The 15,980-nt window shown below is 32.3% G+C and overlaps 8 protein-coding genes across 8 annotated transcripts in view; 4 read left to right on the top strand and 4 right to left on the bottom strand.

The window, feature by feature from the left end:
* Positions 1-15,980, top strand: part of LOC128959768 (malonyl-CoA-acyl carrier protein transacylase, mitochondrial-like) — a 227,974-nt gene that overhangs the window by 175,958 nt on the left and 36,036 nt on the right. The gene's annotated exons all lie outside the window — the stretch shown is intronic.
* Positions 53-2,708, bottom strand: LOC128959755 (splicing factor 3A subunit 1-like). The gene is made up of 3 exons (XM_054305762.1): positions 2,505-2,708; positions 1,583-2,421; positions 53-1,525 (listed from the first exon to the last, which is right to left on the bottom strand). The coding sequence occupies exons 1-3, from the start codon at positions 2,551-2,553 to the stop codon at positions 155-157; spliced, it is 2,259 nt and encodes a 752-aa protein (XP_054161737.1). The 5' UTR covers positions 2,554-2,708; the 3' UTR covers positions 53-154.
* LOC128960220 (dephospho-CoA kinase domain-containing protein-like) lies at positions 2,816-3,603 on the top strand. The gene is made up of 3 exons (XM_054306291.1): positions 2,816-3,038; positions 3,216-3,534; positions 3,591-3,603. The coding sequence occupies exons 1-3, from the start codon at positions 2,879-2,881 to the stop codon at positions 3,601-3,603; spliced, it is 492 nt and encodes a 163-aa protein (XP_054162266.1). The 5' UTR covers positions 2,816-2,878.
* Positions 3,993-5,020, top strand: LOC128959777 (exosome complex component RRP4-like). Its single transcript, XM_054305790.1, has one exon. The coding sequence runs from the start codon at positions 4,048-4,050 to the stop codon at positions 4,957-4,959; it is 912 nt and encodes a 303-aa protein (XP_054161765.1). The 5' UTR covers positions 3,993-4,047; the 3' UTR covers positions 4,960-5,020.
* LOC128959771 (probable ethanolamine kinase) lies at positions 5,214-6,525 on the bottom strand. The gene is made up of 2 exons (XM_054305786.1): positions 5,881-6,525; positions 5,214-5,817 (listed from the first exon to the last, which is right to left on the bottom strand). The coding sequence occupies exons 1-2, from the start codon at positions 6,435-6,437 to the stop codon at positions 5,259-5,261; spliced, it is 1,116 nt and encodes a 371-aa protein (XP_054161761.1). The 5' UTR covers positions 6,438-6,525; the 3' UTR covers positions 5,214-5,258.
* Positions 7,791-8,356, top strand: LOC128959786 (cytochrome c oxidase assembly factor 3, mitochondrial-like). Its single transcript, XM_054305800.1, has 2 exons — positions 7,791-8,115; positions 8,188-8,356. The coding sequence occupies exons 1-2, from the start codon at positions 7,959-7,961 to the stop codon at positions 8,271-8,273; spliced, it is 243 nt and encodes an 80-aa protein (XP_054161775.1). The 5' UTR covers positions 7,791-7,958; the 3' UTR covers positions 8,274-8,356.
* LOC128959762 (methylcrotonoyl-CoA carboxylase beta chain, mitochondrial-like) lies at positions 8,339-10,773 on the bottom strand. The gene is made up of 3 exons (XM_054305771.1): positions 10,486-10,773; positions 9,689-10,362; positions 8,339-9,285 (listed from the first exon to the last, which is right to left on the bottom strand). The coding sequence occupies exons 1-3, from the start codon at positions 10,606-10,608 to the stop codon at positions 8,394-8,396; spliced, it is 1,689 nt and encodes a 562-aa protein (XP_054161746.1). The 5' UTR covers positions 10,609-10,773; the 3' UTR covers positions 8,339-8,393.
* On the bottom strand, positions 14,361-15,801 carry LOC128959784 (prefoldin subunit 5-like). The gene is made up of 4 exons (XM_054305798.1): positions 15,765-15,801; positions 15,569-15,687; positions 15,178-15,493; positions 14,361-14,525 (listed from the first exon to the last, which is right to left on the bottom strand). Exons 2-4 carry the CDS (start codon positions 15,650-15,652, stop codon positions 14,437-14,439), a joined length of 489 nt encoding a protein of 162 aa, XP_054161773.1. The 5' UTR covers positions 15,653-15,687; positions 15,765-15,801; the 3' UTR covers positions 14,361-14,436.

Here is a 15,980-nt window from a genome sequence, read left to right as displayed (position 1 = left end):
TTTTAATTGACGTTTTATTACAATTAGAAATTTGCCACAAATTACAATTTATTGTAGTATTTGACAAAAGATCTAAAAATTAATTAAACAATGATTTGGAGATAACATAATATGATATAATAAATGGTTTAAATATATTATGATTAAAACCAGTCTACTTTTTACGACCGCCTCTTTCTTTAAGGCCGAGTACAATAGATGCACCGTTAGGTATATTATAATAGGCCAATGAGTTGGAGTCCTTAACAAAAGTACCCTCGTATTGAAGTTTTTGTTTCGCTGGCGGCATATTTGTCGACTCATGTATTTTGCTCTTTACCACCGATAAAGTGTCAGTCATTGGCAAAGTAAATGTTAGTAACTGTCCCGTTAAGTTCCACTCGGGTTTTTCGCTAGATTGTGGGACCTGTATCTTAATGGTAACATTTGGTCCATTATTAGCTACAAATTCTTCTTCGGGAATCAAATTGTCTTCAGTTCTTTGTTTCTTAGAGCTCGGCTCTTCCTCACTGGTAAATTGCATCGACATATTAGGAGGTGGAACGCCTAGTGGTGTCATATTCATGTCGGGAGGCGGTCCCATTGGCATACCATATAAGCCCATGTGTGGCATGTGAAGACCATGTGGAGCCATCATATAATGTTGAGGAGTTGGCTGACCGCCTAACATCATCTGTGACAACATTTGTGGATGTTGTGGAACCATTGATTGCATCGCTTGCATTGGCTGTGGTGGAGGCATCAAAGATTGCGCAACATTTATTGAAGTCGTAACTATTGAAACAGGAGGTTGTGATATAAGCTGTGTTCGCGGCGGAGCTGATATCATAGGATTAGAAGCCACAGGAGGAGCGGATATTATGGCTGAGTTTGATGTAGAAGGAAGTGCGGGTCCTATTTTGTCCTTATCGTCTTCCGGTAATAAACCTTTAATTTTGTGAATTTGTTGGATCTGTTCTTCAATAGTGATGTTAGCTCTGGCCGCACGCGTAGCCGCTTCAACAGATGCGGTATGTCCATCCCATACAATCGGCCCTTTATCTGATTTTTTATGTTCCTCTTCACCAATCTTTTTACCGATAACTGTCTCCTCATCGCCCGAACCAAAAATATCAGTACGCCTTTCAGCCAATTGTTTAAGACTGGATTCAATTGCTGAGCCATAGGCATAGACTTCTTCTTGAGACATCTTTTCTTGGATGGATCGGTCTCTCTGTTCGACCCAACGCGGATCAAGTAATCCAAAGCGCATATGTTCTTGAAGTTTATCGGCAGGAATTTTCTCACCCGTTATCGGAGAGATAACAAATGAATCTGAAGTCCGACTTGGAGTCGGGTTTTGTGTTAATTGTGGTTTAGTCTGCTTCGGATTATAATCTTTACGAATGAGTACATTATCCAATTGAGGTGGAAGTGGTGGCAAAGGTGGCGGAGGCATCGACTCTTTGTCTTTGTTAGCATTTGGTTCCTCTTTGTTGTCGTTATTTTCTTCATCAGAATCGACATCCATTTCAACGGCTTCTTGCTGTAAATAAATGAGAATAAAAATAACAAAAATTCAATCAATCAAATCAAAGGGTACCCCTTGTTCTTCAATTCTTTGTTGTAATAGAATTCTTGAGCCCACTCTCTCTGGTGTAGTCGGTGGTGGAAACAATCCCTGTTCGTGGGGTTGATAGTCGACATTCTCAACAATGACAAAGTCATGCCAATCGATTTGAGCGTATTGTATGCGTTCCTTCTCTGCTTCTTCTTCTTCGCGTCGTTTTTCCGCCTCTTGTACTTTAGTCCACTCGACTCTATACCTGACTTTATCTAAGATTATCTTTGAATTTGTCAACTCTTTGGACAAAATGTCCACTACATTCTTAGACGGCGCGTGTATTTTAGCGTATTGTTCAATGAGTTGAGTAAAGTAACTGAAGAGTCCGTGTTGTGGCCGTAGAAAATCAAACTGATAGTTACGTTGCTCTCTGTTCATCAAATTTGTCAAAAATGATCGCCCGTGAATGGCCACAAATTGTGCCGTCAGCTTAACAATGTCTAAATCCAAAGCCGATATAGAAGGCGGGTCTTCCATAAACTCGAAGTCTGGCGGAGGTTCTCGAGGAATGATCGGTGTATCCATTAATAGTTCCAATTGTTTGGCTGTTTTGGGAACAGTTGTCTGTTGAGTTGATTGTTTGATGGCAGCCGTCGATGTGGTAGTTGTGTTGTATGGACCGGTGGGCGCGGCCACGATATCGGATCCCGATTTGCCTCCTTCGCGAAATTCTTTGCATTTGTGCTGATAGTAAGCGTTATACGGATCGCCAGGTTTTAAGAAATTAAATTTCGGATTATTTTGTTCGTTCTGTTGGATTCGGGACTCAAATTCGGGTCCATTTCGGGCAACAAAACTGGCCGTTTTATCGACGATATCTATAAACAAGTGTTGGTTCAGGAAAATAATGGCAAAGAAATACTTACAAAATATTTATAATAAATATCATTGAAAAGGATACTCCTTAGCTCTGGCGGCGGATATATAATACCGACCGTTTCGCCACTCATTTTGCGGTCAGAATTCGGGTCGACTTTCAATGCAATTATCGGTAATATATTGTTAAATCAAAAGCCAATTGTTTTGTCAAAACATAAGTCAAACACTCATTACAGTAGTGTTGCCGACAATCGAGGGTTTGTACAGACATTACGTGCCTTTCATTGACTTATTTTTGACAACAAAACCAATAAATGTTTTGTTTGATTGTCGGCTAAAACCCGTGAATCCATACCAACACTAATTGTCCGGTAAATCACCGAAATATTGATACAAAACAATCACTAAATATACGTTTGGTTTTTGTCCGTCTGAACCGTAATTTTGTATACAAACATGTTTATCGTTGGTCTCACGGGAGGTATCGGTTCGGGAAAGTCGACCGTTTCTAACATGTTGTCAGAAAAGGGTATCGATATTATTGACGGAGATTTGATTGCCCGACAAGTGGTCAGACCGGGAATGAAGGCCTTGAAATTGCTTTGCAAACACTTTGGTAATGATATTCTTCATGAAAACGGAGAATTAGACCGCAAGAAGTTAGCGGACATTATATTTAATGACCAAAATAACAGAAAATTGGTTAACAGTTTAATACATCCAGAGATTTACAAACAAATATTCAAACAATTATTGTTTTATCTTTTTATGTTAAAACAATTTGTTGTCTTAGATCTTCCGTTACTCTTTGAAAGTGGAAAAATGGTTCGTTATTTGGGTCATTCAATTGTCGTTAAATGTAATCGCAATCAACAGATCCAAAGATTGAAACTACGAAATAATTATACTGAAGATGAATGCATATCAAGAATTGATGCTCAAATGTCTTTGGACGAGAAGTGTCGTTTGGCAGACATTGTTATCGATAATAGTGTTGATTTGGATTACACTCGAAAACAAGTGGATCAAGTGGTCAAAGAGTTGCGGTCATCATATAAACACTGGAAACTTAGGATTGCTTTAATGGCAGCAATTTTGATAACAATTACAATGTTTTTATTATTTGTAAATTTTATTATTAAACTAATCATTTGAATTATCATTTGAGAGATTTTTCTTAATTTATTAGCAATAAATAATAACTATAATTATTGCATACAAAATGAAATATATTATAAATTTGATAATTTGTTTTATAAGAAATTGTATATTCAATTTATATATTGTTATTTTATTAAATAGTGTTATATTTTAATAATAAATAAATAATAATTAATAGTTATTATTAATGTAATTTAAATTTGGCGCAAAAATTTTTAAAATCATTTATAGTATTAAATTTAATAGAATATGTAATGCTTTTATAAATATAAGTTTATTATATAAAAGATGATAATTTTTAATAATAAAAAAGGACCAAATGTTAGGCTATTGTTGAGTTTATTTGTTAGATGTTATTGAATAATAAATTACTGTAAAAATAGTGTGAAATTAGTTTTGAATTATTATTTGATTTTAGTTTATATATAAATATTTGTAAAAACATTGAATTGAATGCAATAGTGATGTCTAATGTTGTGATTCGTGTGATATCCGAAAACCGTAAATATCTTGAGGACAGTGACCAACACCCGCACTACGAGTCGACCGAAAAAGTCAAATATGTTTTGCCGGGTGATAACATTACCGATGACCACACCTTCATGCGAGGTCACGGCACGTATCTCAGTACCGATAAACAGTTGGTCGCATCGATCGCCGGCATCGTTGAGCCAATCAATAGACTGATTAGTGTCCGTCCATTGAGGACCCGATATAACGGTGAGATCGGCGATGTCATTGTCGGTCGAATTATTGAAGTGCAACACAAAAGATGGAAAGTGGAGACTAACTCACGACTCGATTCCGTCTTACAGTTATCGGGTGTTAATCTTCCCGGCGGTGAACTCAGACGTAAGACCGAAGAGGACGAGATGGCAATGAGAAACTATCTGAAAGAGGGCGACATTATATCGGCCGAAGTCCAGAATATCTTTGAAGACGGAGCTCTTGGACTTCATACAAGAAGTTTAAAGTATGGAAAGTTAGGTCAGGGAGTGATGGTTCGGGTGTCGCCTTCATTAATAGAGAGACGTAAGAACCACTTCCATAAACTACCGATTGGTGTCAGTGTTATATTAGGCAACAATGGCTTTGTGTGGATATCAAAGATTATTGATGAATCTGGTGGTCATATCATTGATTATACTGATGTCTCACTTGAAGACAGAGAAAAGATCGCTAGACTTCGTAACTGTATTATTGGTTTAGCTAAACATAAGGTTATGCTTAACGATACCACTGTTATATATGCCTACGATATATCATCTCAATTAGGATATCATCCGAAAGATTTATTAATGCCTGAAGTCATGGTTTTGGTGGCGGATCAGACCAAACAAAAAGTGTATCAATTGGAGGGAATGGACATCACTTGATTTGAATGATTGTTAAATCATTAAATTTAGTTATAATTTCCATTAATTTTTGACAATAAAAATTATTTTATTAAATAAAAATATACATAACTTTTGATAAAATTTTATACTTTATACATATATATTATATATCGCTAATTAAAATCATTTTATAAGATAACATAAAAAAATTTTAGTAAACATTAAAATGAACACAAATATAGTAAAATTTGGAATTAAATGATTGGAAATTAAATATAAATATATATATAAATTGTATTTAAAAGCCAACGACTAGAAAGTTGTGATAATTACTTTAATCAGTGATAGATTTCTCCGTTTTGGACAAACTTATCCTTAATTTTATAGTACTCCCGAAGCCGTTGTATACCATAACCGAGAAAATCAAAGTTAATAGTCGAGTGCTCGGACTGGACTATAGCCCAGAGACCCCAAACCAGATGGGCAGCCATTGCAAACTGGTTTACTTGATTATAAAGTTTCTCCACTTCAATATCAATGGATGGCATTTCTATGGCATTGGCCGATAATGAACGATCTTTGAGAGAAAACCAGGCTTTTAAATAGTGTCGAAGCCATGGTTTTTGAAAATCTTTATTTGGATAAAGACAAGGATTGAATGTGTCCACACCAGCAAACTCACAAAAATGGTTGGCTATATCAAAGGCCTGGTAGTTATAATCTCCGTACTCGAAGTCTATAAACGTAACATTGTTCTTGTCGGCGTTAAACACAATATTCTTCAACAAGAGATCGTTGTGACAAAAGACCACCGGAGACAACAACTTCTTTAATGTCAACTCAAGTGAATTCACTTCTGATATGAGATTCTCTTTGTTTGGCAAAAACTTTTTATAACTATAAGTTTAAAAATATTAATATAATTATATTTAGTAGAGTTTTGCTGAAAAACTTTTATACCGTTTGTCTTGTTGTGGATCTTTTAAAGCACAGGGAATTAAGTCCAAAAATTTTCGGAGTCCTTTGAATAGTGATGGAACCGGTTCTGGAGTGCAATCATTCATCTGATTACACAAACGATTCATCTGTGGCTTAATTGTATGCATTCTGGCCATCATTTCGGAGATTAGTTTAGAAATATGTGTATCTCTAACCATATTCTCGTCCAATACAACTCCCGGTGAATATCCATAACAAATACCATTATTAAAAGTACAATAAACTGGAGGAATAAGACCCGATTTATACATTGTTCTCATGTTTAGCACCTCTTGTTTTCTATCGATGAAGAGCTCAGTTTTTTCACCGTAAACTCGGATTAAAATCATATCATTGGGTTTGTCCTCCAAATAGGCACCAATTAATCGATTAGTTATGCCATCAGTAAATACCTTTAGCTTAATCTTGTTTTCTGACCATTCATTTCTTACAAATTTAATTACTTCAACGACTCCATCCTCAAGATTGGAATGACTGAGAAAAACATCTAATTTGTGGACAGAATCGCATTTATCCATTAATTTATTTGTTATAATTAAAATTTGTTTGATTTGAAAAAGTGGCCAAAATGTTCCCAAAAATTACAAATCAGTCACAGATTACTGTAAAAATTTTACTAAAGTTTTTATTATTTATATACAATAAATGTTAACACTCTTTTTCACATATCTTATCAATTAATAATAACGATGAATATGTAAAACATTATCACTAAAACAACAATATATATAACTGTTTAGAAACTAATTATCAGTTTAAAACTTTAGACTTTGATAAGCATTTGTTAATTGAAATATTAGTAATTTTCAATCAAATTTATTGGATAAATGTATCGATGAGTGACTTGATTTAACACAAATGTTGATAAAAATGATATTTCTGTAATAAAAATATAAATTAAAATATTATTAATTTTTTGAAAAGATAATAATTTAATTATAAATTAATGCTATTTAAAATACTGTCCAAATGGTAATTACATTGAAATGAATGACAACTTTTATAATAATATTTAATCTAAAATATTTGAAATACAGTATAAATGACTTGTGTTTTTCTGAGAATAATATTATATAATATAATACAGTATTTGAGATCAAATTCAATATTAATGATAAACTGGTTTATTAATGCAAAATCTTTACTTTACTTTTTGTAATCATATATTTAATTATTATAATTATATTTATTATATAACTATTAAATTTAACTGTTAAATGTATTTAGCATAGATGTCAATGTCGAGTCAATTATAAGCAAATCATTTAACAAATATTTTTATTAATCACTTATCTCTTAGTTAAAAGACATTAGCATAAGAATGATTTGTAATTTTTTAATTAAATAAATATTAATTAAACGTACAATTGATGCCATTATAAACATTCAATTACAACCATATATTGTATAATTAATATATTAATTATGTTTATTATTTATAAAAATACCGGTATATTATTTCAATTGACATTTCAATTAGATTAATAAATTGAAAATAATTAAATAAATAGTTATTATATACACAACAATCGTCACAACAGTTTAATCCAAACACTTATACTATTAATGTTGTGTTAATACAACTCAACGTTAGTTTCAAAATAAAATTCTTGTAATTCAATGAATTTTATATTACATTACATTATTATATCTCAAACAAGAATCAGAATATTTGGGGATTTTTCATATAATTTTAGATATTTTGTGTTTAGTTTCCATTATATTTGGTTTGAATTTGAATATAAATGTTATGTGAATAGTATTGTACTGTACTATACAATAGATCCCTAATAGGGATTCCCTATAATACTGTATAATAGAGTAAATTATTTGATTTCAAATATGAATGCAATGTTAAGAATATTCCCCAAACAGTGAGTCAGAGATTTATAAAAACATTTTAAGTTTAAACAAAACCTGAGAAAACACGTGACATATGTTTGATGTTATGGTTATTATGTTATGATTTATTATATCAATAATCAAACGATTCTTTGGATTTTTTTGTCACTAATTATTGACTGATTTTTTCGGTGACAATGAGTGGTAAAGACGACCCAAAGATTGATGAGATGTACACCGGATTCAAGAGACGAGCGGAACAGATAAACAAAGAGAGAGTCAGCAAATTAGTTAAGACTAACAAATCAAACAAATTATTGGGTCTTATATTGACATCATTTGTCGGATCAGTTTGTATGTCATTTTGATTGTCATTACAATTATAATATATATTTCATTTGTTATTGTTTTGTCTGTCTTTGTCAGACCTATACTCGATGTTTGCCGTCAAACAGGAAAAGTTTTTGGATGAGATCGTCGACTTGGATGACACACAACAAGTCAAGACATAATCATTTAAATTAATTGTTTTATAGTTTTGTTTGTAATAATGTTTTAATTATATTTAGTGTATAAAATAGATTTATTTAATAATAAAAAACATAACAAATAATAATAATCAGTGATTGACATCACATCCGGAAGACACCGAACTTTGTTTCGGGAATTTGGGCGTTGAGTGCAGCGCTGAGACTAAGGCCGAGCACATGTCGGGTGTCGACCGGGTCTATGATGCCGTCGTCCCAAATGCGAGCACTTGAATAGTAAGGATTGCCTTCTCTCTCAAATTTGTCTAAAATAGGGTCTCGGATGGCCTTAATTTGGTCGTCACTTAATATCTTTCCCTCTCTTTGTTGAATCTCTTGATTAACTGTCGCCAAAACATTGGCCGCCTGTTCTCCACCCATGACAGAGATTCTAGCGTTTGGCCACATATATAGAAATCTTGGTGAGTAAGCCCTACCACACATACCATAGTTTCCCGCACCATAAGAACCGCCTATAACTACAGTAAGTTTGGGCACCTGAGCACAGGTCACGGCGGTTACCATTTTAGCGCCGTGTTTGGCTATTCCTCCATTTTCAGCATCTTTTCCAATCATAAATCCGGTGATATTTTGAAGAAATACTAACGGAATCTTTCGTTGACAACAAAGTTGTATGAAATGAGCTCCTTTTAGGGCCGACTCGGAAAATAAGACTCCATTGTTAGCTACAATACCGATGGGATAACCGAAAAGTCGGGCAAATCCCGTGACAAGTGTTGGTCCATATTGTGCTTTAAATTCATCGAAACGACTTCCGTCGACAATTCGTGAGATTACTTCTCGTACTTCAAACAACTTCTTAAGATCTGTTCCAACGATACCATATATATCGGTGGCCGCAAACTTGGGTTCGACCACTTCGTCGCTTATATTTAGTTCCACTTTCTTACGGCGATTAAGATTTGCCACAATATTTCTAGTGATTTGAAGCGCATGTCTATCGTTATGCGCGTAATAGTCCGTTACACCTGAAGTACTGTAGAGAAGTTTTATTGAAATTTAGTATAAAATGTAATATTTATGTGTTTTGTGGTTAAAAATGAGAGAGACTTTAAATTATATTAAATTTTTGAGTTAATTTTATGTTTGTCTCAATTGCCAACAATTAAATATGTAAATCTGTTAATACATAATAAGTGTTTTTTAAGTGAATTGGATATAAAAGAAATAAATTTTGTATATAAAGTCTATTCTAAGATATTATAAATGTGTTTCAAATGACTTTAAGTTAAATTTAGTTTAATTCAAGTTTTTTCAAAAGGAAAGATTAGTAGTCATTTGATATTTTCATTGATAAACAGGTAATTATTTTTGAATTAAATTAACGTTAGACAACAATAAAAGCATTATATATTAAGAAGTTAATGACATGTCTTCACCTGCAATGCATGTCTGCTCCACCTAAAGCTTCAGCGGACACGTCCTCACCTGTAGCTGCCTTTACAAGAGGAGGTCCGCCTAAGAATATGGTTCCTTGTCGTTTAACGATAACATTTTCATCAGCCATGGCAGGTAAGTATGCGCCACCAGCCGTACAGCTGCCCATCACTACAGCAATTTGCGGTATTCCTTGCGATGACATAATTGCCTCGTTATAGAATATACGGCCGAAATGGTTAACGTCGGGAAATACATCGGCCTGATGTGGAAGATTTGCACCGCCGGAGTCCACCAAATATATGGTCGGCAACCGATTCTGTTGAGCGATCTCTTGAGCCCTTAAATGCTTTTTAACAGTTAGAGGATAATATGTTCCGGCCTTAACCGTGGCGTCATTGGCCACAATCATGCATTCCTGTCCACTAACACGGCCAATACCGGTAACAATGCCCGCACTATTGACCACTTCATTGTCATAACAATTATATGCGGCTAATGGGGCCAACTCGAGAAATGGCGAAAATGGATCCAAAAGTTCATTAATCCGTTGTCTAACTAATAGCTTTCCTTTAGAAGTGTGTCTTAACCGTGATTTTTCATCTCCTCCTTCACTGACATTGCGTACCAATGCTTTCAAGTTATTGACTAATGTTTGCATCGATTCATAATTAGTCTAAAAATTGCAAAATTTATTGAAAAATCAGTTCAAACGTTAAACCCATCGGCAGATGTTTTATTTCAGATGTCAGTAAACATTAAATATTAACTTTATTTTAAGTTTTTTATTGTCATTTACTTTGAATTCATTTGTCTGTCGGTTGACTTCCGATCCAATCACTGGATATTTATCTGTAGTATAGAATCGTTTCAACTGACGAGTGGTCCGCAAGACTTTGCATTTAAAACCATTGAAAAACATTTCGAAATTTATTAGACAAACATGTGTTTCAATGAAATTATAATATAAAATATCACATTATTTAGTAATTATTGATAATAAATAATAAGTTAAACTCTATATATATTACTGAGTTATAGTCAATTATCTCAATTTATAAGTTATAACTACAGTATACTATCTCTCCAATCAATGGATGAGTTTTGTAAAACTTGTTTTTTGATAGCAATCACTGAAAAAATAAATGATTAATATTTCCTTTAAATTGAAAAATTAATTATCAAGAAGTGCTGACATCTTTTATTTGAACCAACTTTTGTCTCAAGAATATCATTGTTGATGAAGTTATCTTCAATTGATGACAACTGATCTCTCATAAGTCATATCTATAGGTAAGCCAATTAATGTCATGTATTATGTTTGTCTCAACATATGACAAACAAACAATTATATTAAATCTATTTTATTTCTCTATTGTACAGAAAAGTTAGTCCAAAAAAAAGTTGAGAAAAATAAACGATTGAGTAATTTAAATGACTTTTTTAGTGTTAATTATAAAAATTAATGGTTATAATGGTTACAAAAGACAGACATTGCATGAGATGGTAAGTCATTTGAATGCACGGTTATATTGAGTGTATATTATATGCAAAGCGTTTATTGAATATTTGAGACCAAATGTGACCCAAATGTTTGGTTCACTTTAAAACTGTTGATCGCATTCAATACAATTCAGTTCACATTAGCTGTACGTTCACTGCATATACAGGTATGCTTTATACAGTATATATGATAAACACTATATACAGGTATTTAACATAACATCTCTCCACACATAAAATTGTCGGTTCGGTTCAGGAAATGGGGAAATGGGTGCAGGAAATGGGGATCAGGTATGAGATATAACAATTTAGACAAAAGTGTTTGTCAGTCGACAGATGTTCAGATGCAGATCCAACTCCTCCTACTTCTTATTGTCACTACTTGAAGGCATTCATTCAATTAAAGCATTGAATCAGCCATACATTCACTCAATTGTTGCCAACTCTTGGACTCTTTGGTCATCTACTCTACTCTATATATAATGTGTGTCCTTTCAATGTCCTGCAAATTCTCTCTCTCTCTCTCTCTCTCTCTCTCTCTCTTGCATTCACTTACTCACTCTCTCATCCTTTTTCAAGCCAACTGTCCTTTCAATGTGACAGCATATCAATATGTCTTTTGTGTCAATAATACATGAATTGAAAAGTCTTCAATAGTATCAATGGTAAGCATTGGTACATTGAATACCCCTTGCAATAGCTATTTTGGCGCCAAAGTGACCCTTCATTGGTGTCCCTCTGGCAGAGCCTCTCTCACTCTCCCTCTATGGTAGTCATGCATCCAATTGTATGTTATGTACAGCGATGGGTCCGGTAGTTAGTCAGCCACAAGAGCCAGATGTAAGCAAAGCATTTGATTGGATAGGTATAGCCTATGGCCTGAAGCTATTGAGACCTTTTCTGCCTTCACTACAACTCCAGAATAAGACTTCTCTCTCACTTCACTCTTGACTCTCATTGTTATTTCAGAAGTGATGGCAAACGCGCCAAACCATACCAATCATAGGAAACACCATTTCTTAAAGTTTTACTTATTTTTGTGTTTCAGAGTTTTATCATTTATTAAGTTATTATTAATATAAATATTAGTTAAAATATATGTAAAAATTATTTATTTATTTGCTTTTCTTTTAATATCTTATACAATGAAAAGTTGTTGAAAAATATCTAATTTTCAATATAATAGATACCGTATTAATTGAGAATCAAGTATTGAAAAAAAACTATTCAATTGTATTACTACTCAATTTGTAATACTATTTAGTATACAATTGCTTACATAGAATAAAAGATAAGTAAACTATAATTTTTTAATATAATTGAAATATAATTGTTATAATATTTTATGAAACTTTTCAAATAATATTGGCGTTCATTTAGACGTTTTGCAACAGTAAGTATTATATACAATATACTGTATTTAATAATTGTTATGTATTGTTAACTTTTGTTGAATATAGCAATTTAGACTATAATTAATGATTTTTTAGTTTAGTTTTTCTACTGAAAAAGTGTAATATAAATGTGAAAAAATGTGAAATATATGATTTCAAGTCGGGCTGTGAGCGCATGTCTACTATAACTGGTTTACTGACTGAAAATCAGTTTGAAATCCAAGTTTTAGTAAATCCTTTTTCACACATTTATTAACAAAACTGTGACACAACTTATTGTTGCCTCAAAAACGTGTGATTCAATGGTTTTTCAATACAGTTAGTGACTCTTTGAGACCAAATACAAGACTTGAGTTGTGGTTACCGTTCATCTACCAGACAGGCCTGGATTGGTGACGATATTGGCTATCAATGCTACTTAATATTGCACTCGTCCCGGCCTGTTAGGCAATGATCATACCGTCACCACAACTTCATATATCTATTCATTATTATTGAATAGTTTTGTTTGTAATTTATTTGTAAGTTTTTAAATAATTTTTTAAATAAAGTTTAATTGTTTCTGAAATAGTTGATTGAATTGAAAGTTTAATTGAAATAACTATAATAATAATAACTGTGACCTGAAATGCTTTTTTCTAGTTAATGGTGTTTTGCATCTGTTTTCTTGTGGCTAACAATGAAATTGAAGTCCCAATGCATTTCTAGACTTAATTCACACATTTATGATGCAAACCAACCTTTTACTAGTTTTTACCAAAGCATTAGCTTAAGGGCATAGCACAGAGCTTACAGACTACCTACCTATCCAATGATATGTTGAGCGCACATCTGGCTCCCAGTGCTAACAATCGTTATCCTACCACAGGCTAAACAACCACTACTTTACTGCTTAATACTGTTTTCTGATATTAACGCAAAACAGGCGATAGTTTTTGGTAAAACTTGCAAACAATAATAACTGGTATATAATGTAGAAAAACCAGGGGTCAGTTGCTTTGTGCACATTGTTTGACCAAAGGGTATGTATTGTGTGTGTCAGGTATTGGTAACTATTGTAGGTATTGTCAACTTTCTTATTATATATTAAAGATATTTTTTTGCAACAATAGACAGACATCTCATATGTCACAGGAATGGTCACTGAAATATGTGCCATACATTTGGTGACAAACAAACAATTTATGGCAACAAATATTTTCAGTTTTGTTGCCGTCATTTCCCATACAATATAATTATCAATGTATTGAAAGCACTTAAAAAAGTTAACTTTTATGAAACGGAATCTTAGCAACGATTCACTTATTATAATAAAAATTTCTATAAAAATATTCCAATAAATTACTATTTTATGTCTTAAAGGCTTTATTATCACAAAACAAACGGCGGAATTGGAGTTCCCGTTCCACTGTTCATACCTTTTCATTGAAGTTTATGTTCAATACCTGTATTGGTCTAACGGTTCCATTGAAACCCTGTATATATTAATGATTACATGAATTTGGGTCATATATTGGGCTATCAGTGAGAAGGCTTAGCATTTCCTACAAAAAAAACTAATTTCTTTTGCTTTTTTCTCAAACATAAAAAATATATGTAACACAAAAGTTATGGCAAATGTGAGAGCATTTCAAGATCTTTATCAGTAATAGTATGGTATTAGCTATTACTCAATAGATAATAAACACATTTTATGAGTACAACATTCAGTTTGGACTAAAACATATTTTCCCCCTTTTTTTATTTAATAAAAACAAAAATTAATGTTCAATTAATAATTTCTGTAAATAATAATAATAATAAAATAATGATTTAAATCTAAATTATTACAAAAAAAATTATTTTAGTAATATTTAACTTTTGTTAATTTGTGACGTTGTGGCCGATTGTTGTGCGGCTACCTGTGCTGACTGTTGTCGATATTGTAGAAGTTCGCCAATAGCTAGAAATATGTCGTAAAATATTATCAATTTTTGTTAAATATTTTAAAATCGATACTATTATTATTAATGCATTGATTAACAACTAAGTCATTGAAATGGCAAACCCTTTTCGTTTGTTTTAACCCTTATCCACGACATAGATATTATGTAATTATATAATTAAATTTATTTATATACAGTAATAATAATAATAATATAACTATTGTATAACAATTTATGCAAAAACAAGTTGCAGATTATTGTTAGCATAAAATAGAGTAATTAAAGATATCTAAACTGCACTAATTAAAAAACAATAAAATTTAATTAAAATAGCAATAATAGTATTATTAATTTTGTTGTTACAAAAAACACAAAAATATAATAAATGGAAATTTAGGTTATTTCTGCTATAAATACTATTTTATTTCAATAAATATTATAAAATTATTTTATATTTCTAGTATTGTTTTCTCATAGCTGTCAACATTGATGTAATGTATTAATAATTTTTTTTTAAAAACTTTTTCACATTATTTAACAATCGCTAATTGAATTGTTTAATAACACAAGTGTTTGTTTTAGTCCATCTAATGATAAATGTTTGTCACATCCAAGTGATTCATTTAAAGTAATTTGATTTTATGTCTAAAAAAATGTAATTCAACTAACCTTCCCGTGCGGTCACCTTTTCGTGAGTCATTTTCACGTATTTGTCGATTTGTTCGCTAAGAAACTGAACCTTTCGTTTGAAGTAATCGTTTGCCGCTTTGGTTGTCTTTTCCACGTAATAACCGGTGCCGATGTCCACAATGAAATTGTTGTTGTCGTTGATGACGGCGGGCACATACATAGAGCCGGTCAGTGGCACCAATATTTGCGAGCCGTCGGCCACATCCTTCTGCCGATCGACGGCTTGTGCCGACTCATTGAACTTGATTTTTGCATTTTGTAGGCTTTGGATGGACTGTTCCAAGAGTTCAATCTCCTGTAGATATCAATTAAATGGTTATATTTACCGCAACAGTCATCGCACGTGTCTTTCAAAGTGTATGTCACTTACGGCCTCTAATTGTTGTCTAATTGATGACAATTGCATTGAATTCATTTCATTCAAATCCAATCGTTGTTTGCCTTTTGTGGACATAATTTTAATTTGATTTTATAATTCAAATAACAAAACTAAATAACAATTAATTTATTAAATATTAATTCAATCAAAAGCTTTGTTTTTATATCAAAAAACTCATAAATATTACAATTATATCATAACTCGAGTCATTCATATATAACGTACAATTTAATGCCAAATATTGTCCCTAATGTTGATTATGTTAATAAAAAATAATAGACATATAATATGTTTGTCATTAAATCCCCCACTTTTGACGATAAAAAGTAATTAGATATACGATAATAAAATTGATCATGTTCAATTTGATACATTTATTCACACTTATTGTCAAACAAGACAA

This window comes from Oppia nitens, unplaced genomic scaffold (assembly GCF_028296485.1).
Source record: "Oppia nitens isolate AA-2021 unplaced genomic scaffold, nextdenovo-longstitch-racon4-pilon3 scaffold4_pilon_pilon_pilon, whole genome shotgun sequence".
Classification (NCBI taxonomy): Eukaryota; Metazoa; Arthropoda; class Arachnida; order Sarcoptiformes; family Oppiidae; genus Oppia; species Oppia nitens.
This window is presented reverse-complemented; position numbering and strand designations above follow the sequence as displayed.

What these genes read in the sequence shown, in the direction of transcription:
- LOC128959784 (XM_054305798.1), bottom strand. Translation starts at nt 15,652, where the DNA reads ATGTCCACAAAAGGCAAACAACGATTGGATTTGAATGAAATGAATTCA. An exon ending in TTAGACAACAATTAGAGGCC is followed by an intron (nt 15,494 to 15,568) that starts GTAAGTGACATA and finishes TGATATCTACAG; the next exon opens with GAGATTGAACTCTTGGAACA. An exon ending in AAAGGTGACCGCACGGGAAG is followed by an intron (nt 14,526 to 15,177) that starts GTTAGTTGAATT and finishes ACATATTTCTAG; the next exon opens with CTATTGGCGAACTTCTACAA.
- LOC128959762 (XM_054305771.1), bottom strand. Translation starts at nt 10,608, where the DNA reads ATGTTTTTCAATGGTTTTAAATGCAAAGTCTTGCGGACCACTCGTCAG. An exon ending in GACAGACAAATGAATTCAAA is followed by an intron (nt 10,363 to 10,485) that starts GTAAATGACAAT and finishes TGCAATTTTTAG; the next exon opens with ACTAATTATGAATCGATGCA. An exon ending in GGAGCAGACATGCATTGCAG is followed by an intron (nt 9,286 to 9,688) that starts GTGAAGACATGT and finishes ACTTCTCTACAG; the next exon opens with TACTTCAGGTGTAACGGACT.
- LOC128959755 (XM_054305762.1), bottom strand. Translation starts at nt 2,553, where the DNA reads ATGAGTGGCGAAACGGTCGGTATTATATATCCGCCGCCAGAGCTAAGG. An exon ending in TCCGCCGCCAGAGCTAAGGA is followed by an intron (nt 2,422 to 2,504) that starts GTATCCTTTTCA and finishes ACTTGTTTATAG; the next exon opens with ATATCGTCGATAAAACGGCC. An exon ending in AAAGAATTGAAGAACAAGGG is followed by an intron (nt 1,526 to 1,582) that starts GTACCCTTTGAT and finishes ATTTATTTACAG; the next exon opens with CAAGAAGCCGTTGAAATGGA.
- LOC128959786 (XM_054305800.1), top strand. Translation starts at nt 7,959, where the DNA reads ATGAGTGGTAAAGACGACCCAAAGATTGATGAGATGTACACCGGATTC. An exon ending in ATCATTTGTCGGATCAGTTT is followed by an intron (nt 8,116 to 8,187) that starts GTATGTCATTTT and finishes TGTCTTTGTCAG; the next exon opens with ACCTATACTCGATGTTTGCC.
- LOC128959771 (XM_054305786.1), bottom strand. Translation starts at nt 6,437, where the DNA reads ATGGATAAATGCGATTCTGTCCACAAATTAGATGTTTTTCTCAGTCAT. An exon ending in GATCCACAACAAGACAAACG is followed by an intron (nt 5,818 to 5,880) that starts GTATAAAAGTTT and finishes TTAAACTTATAG; the next exon opens with TTATAAAAAGTTTTTGCCAA.
- LOC128960220 (XM_054306291.1), top strand. Translation starts at nt 2,879, where the DNA reads ATGTTTATCGTTGGTCTCACGGGAGGTATCGGTTCGGGAAAGTCGACC. An exon ending in ATTGCTTTGCAAACACTTTG is followed by an intron (nt 3,039 to 3,215) that starts GTAATGATATTC and finishes TTGTTGTCTTAG; the next exon opens with ATCTTCCGTTACTCTTTGAA.
- LOC128959777 (XM_054305790.1), top strand. Translation starts at nt 4,048, where the DNA reads ATGTCTAATGTTGTGATTCGTGTGATATCCGAAAACCGTAAATATCTT.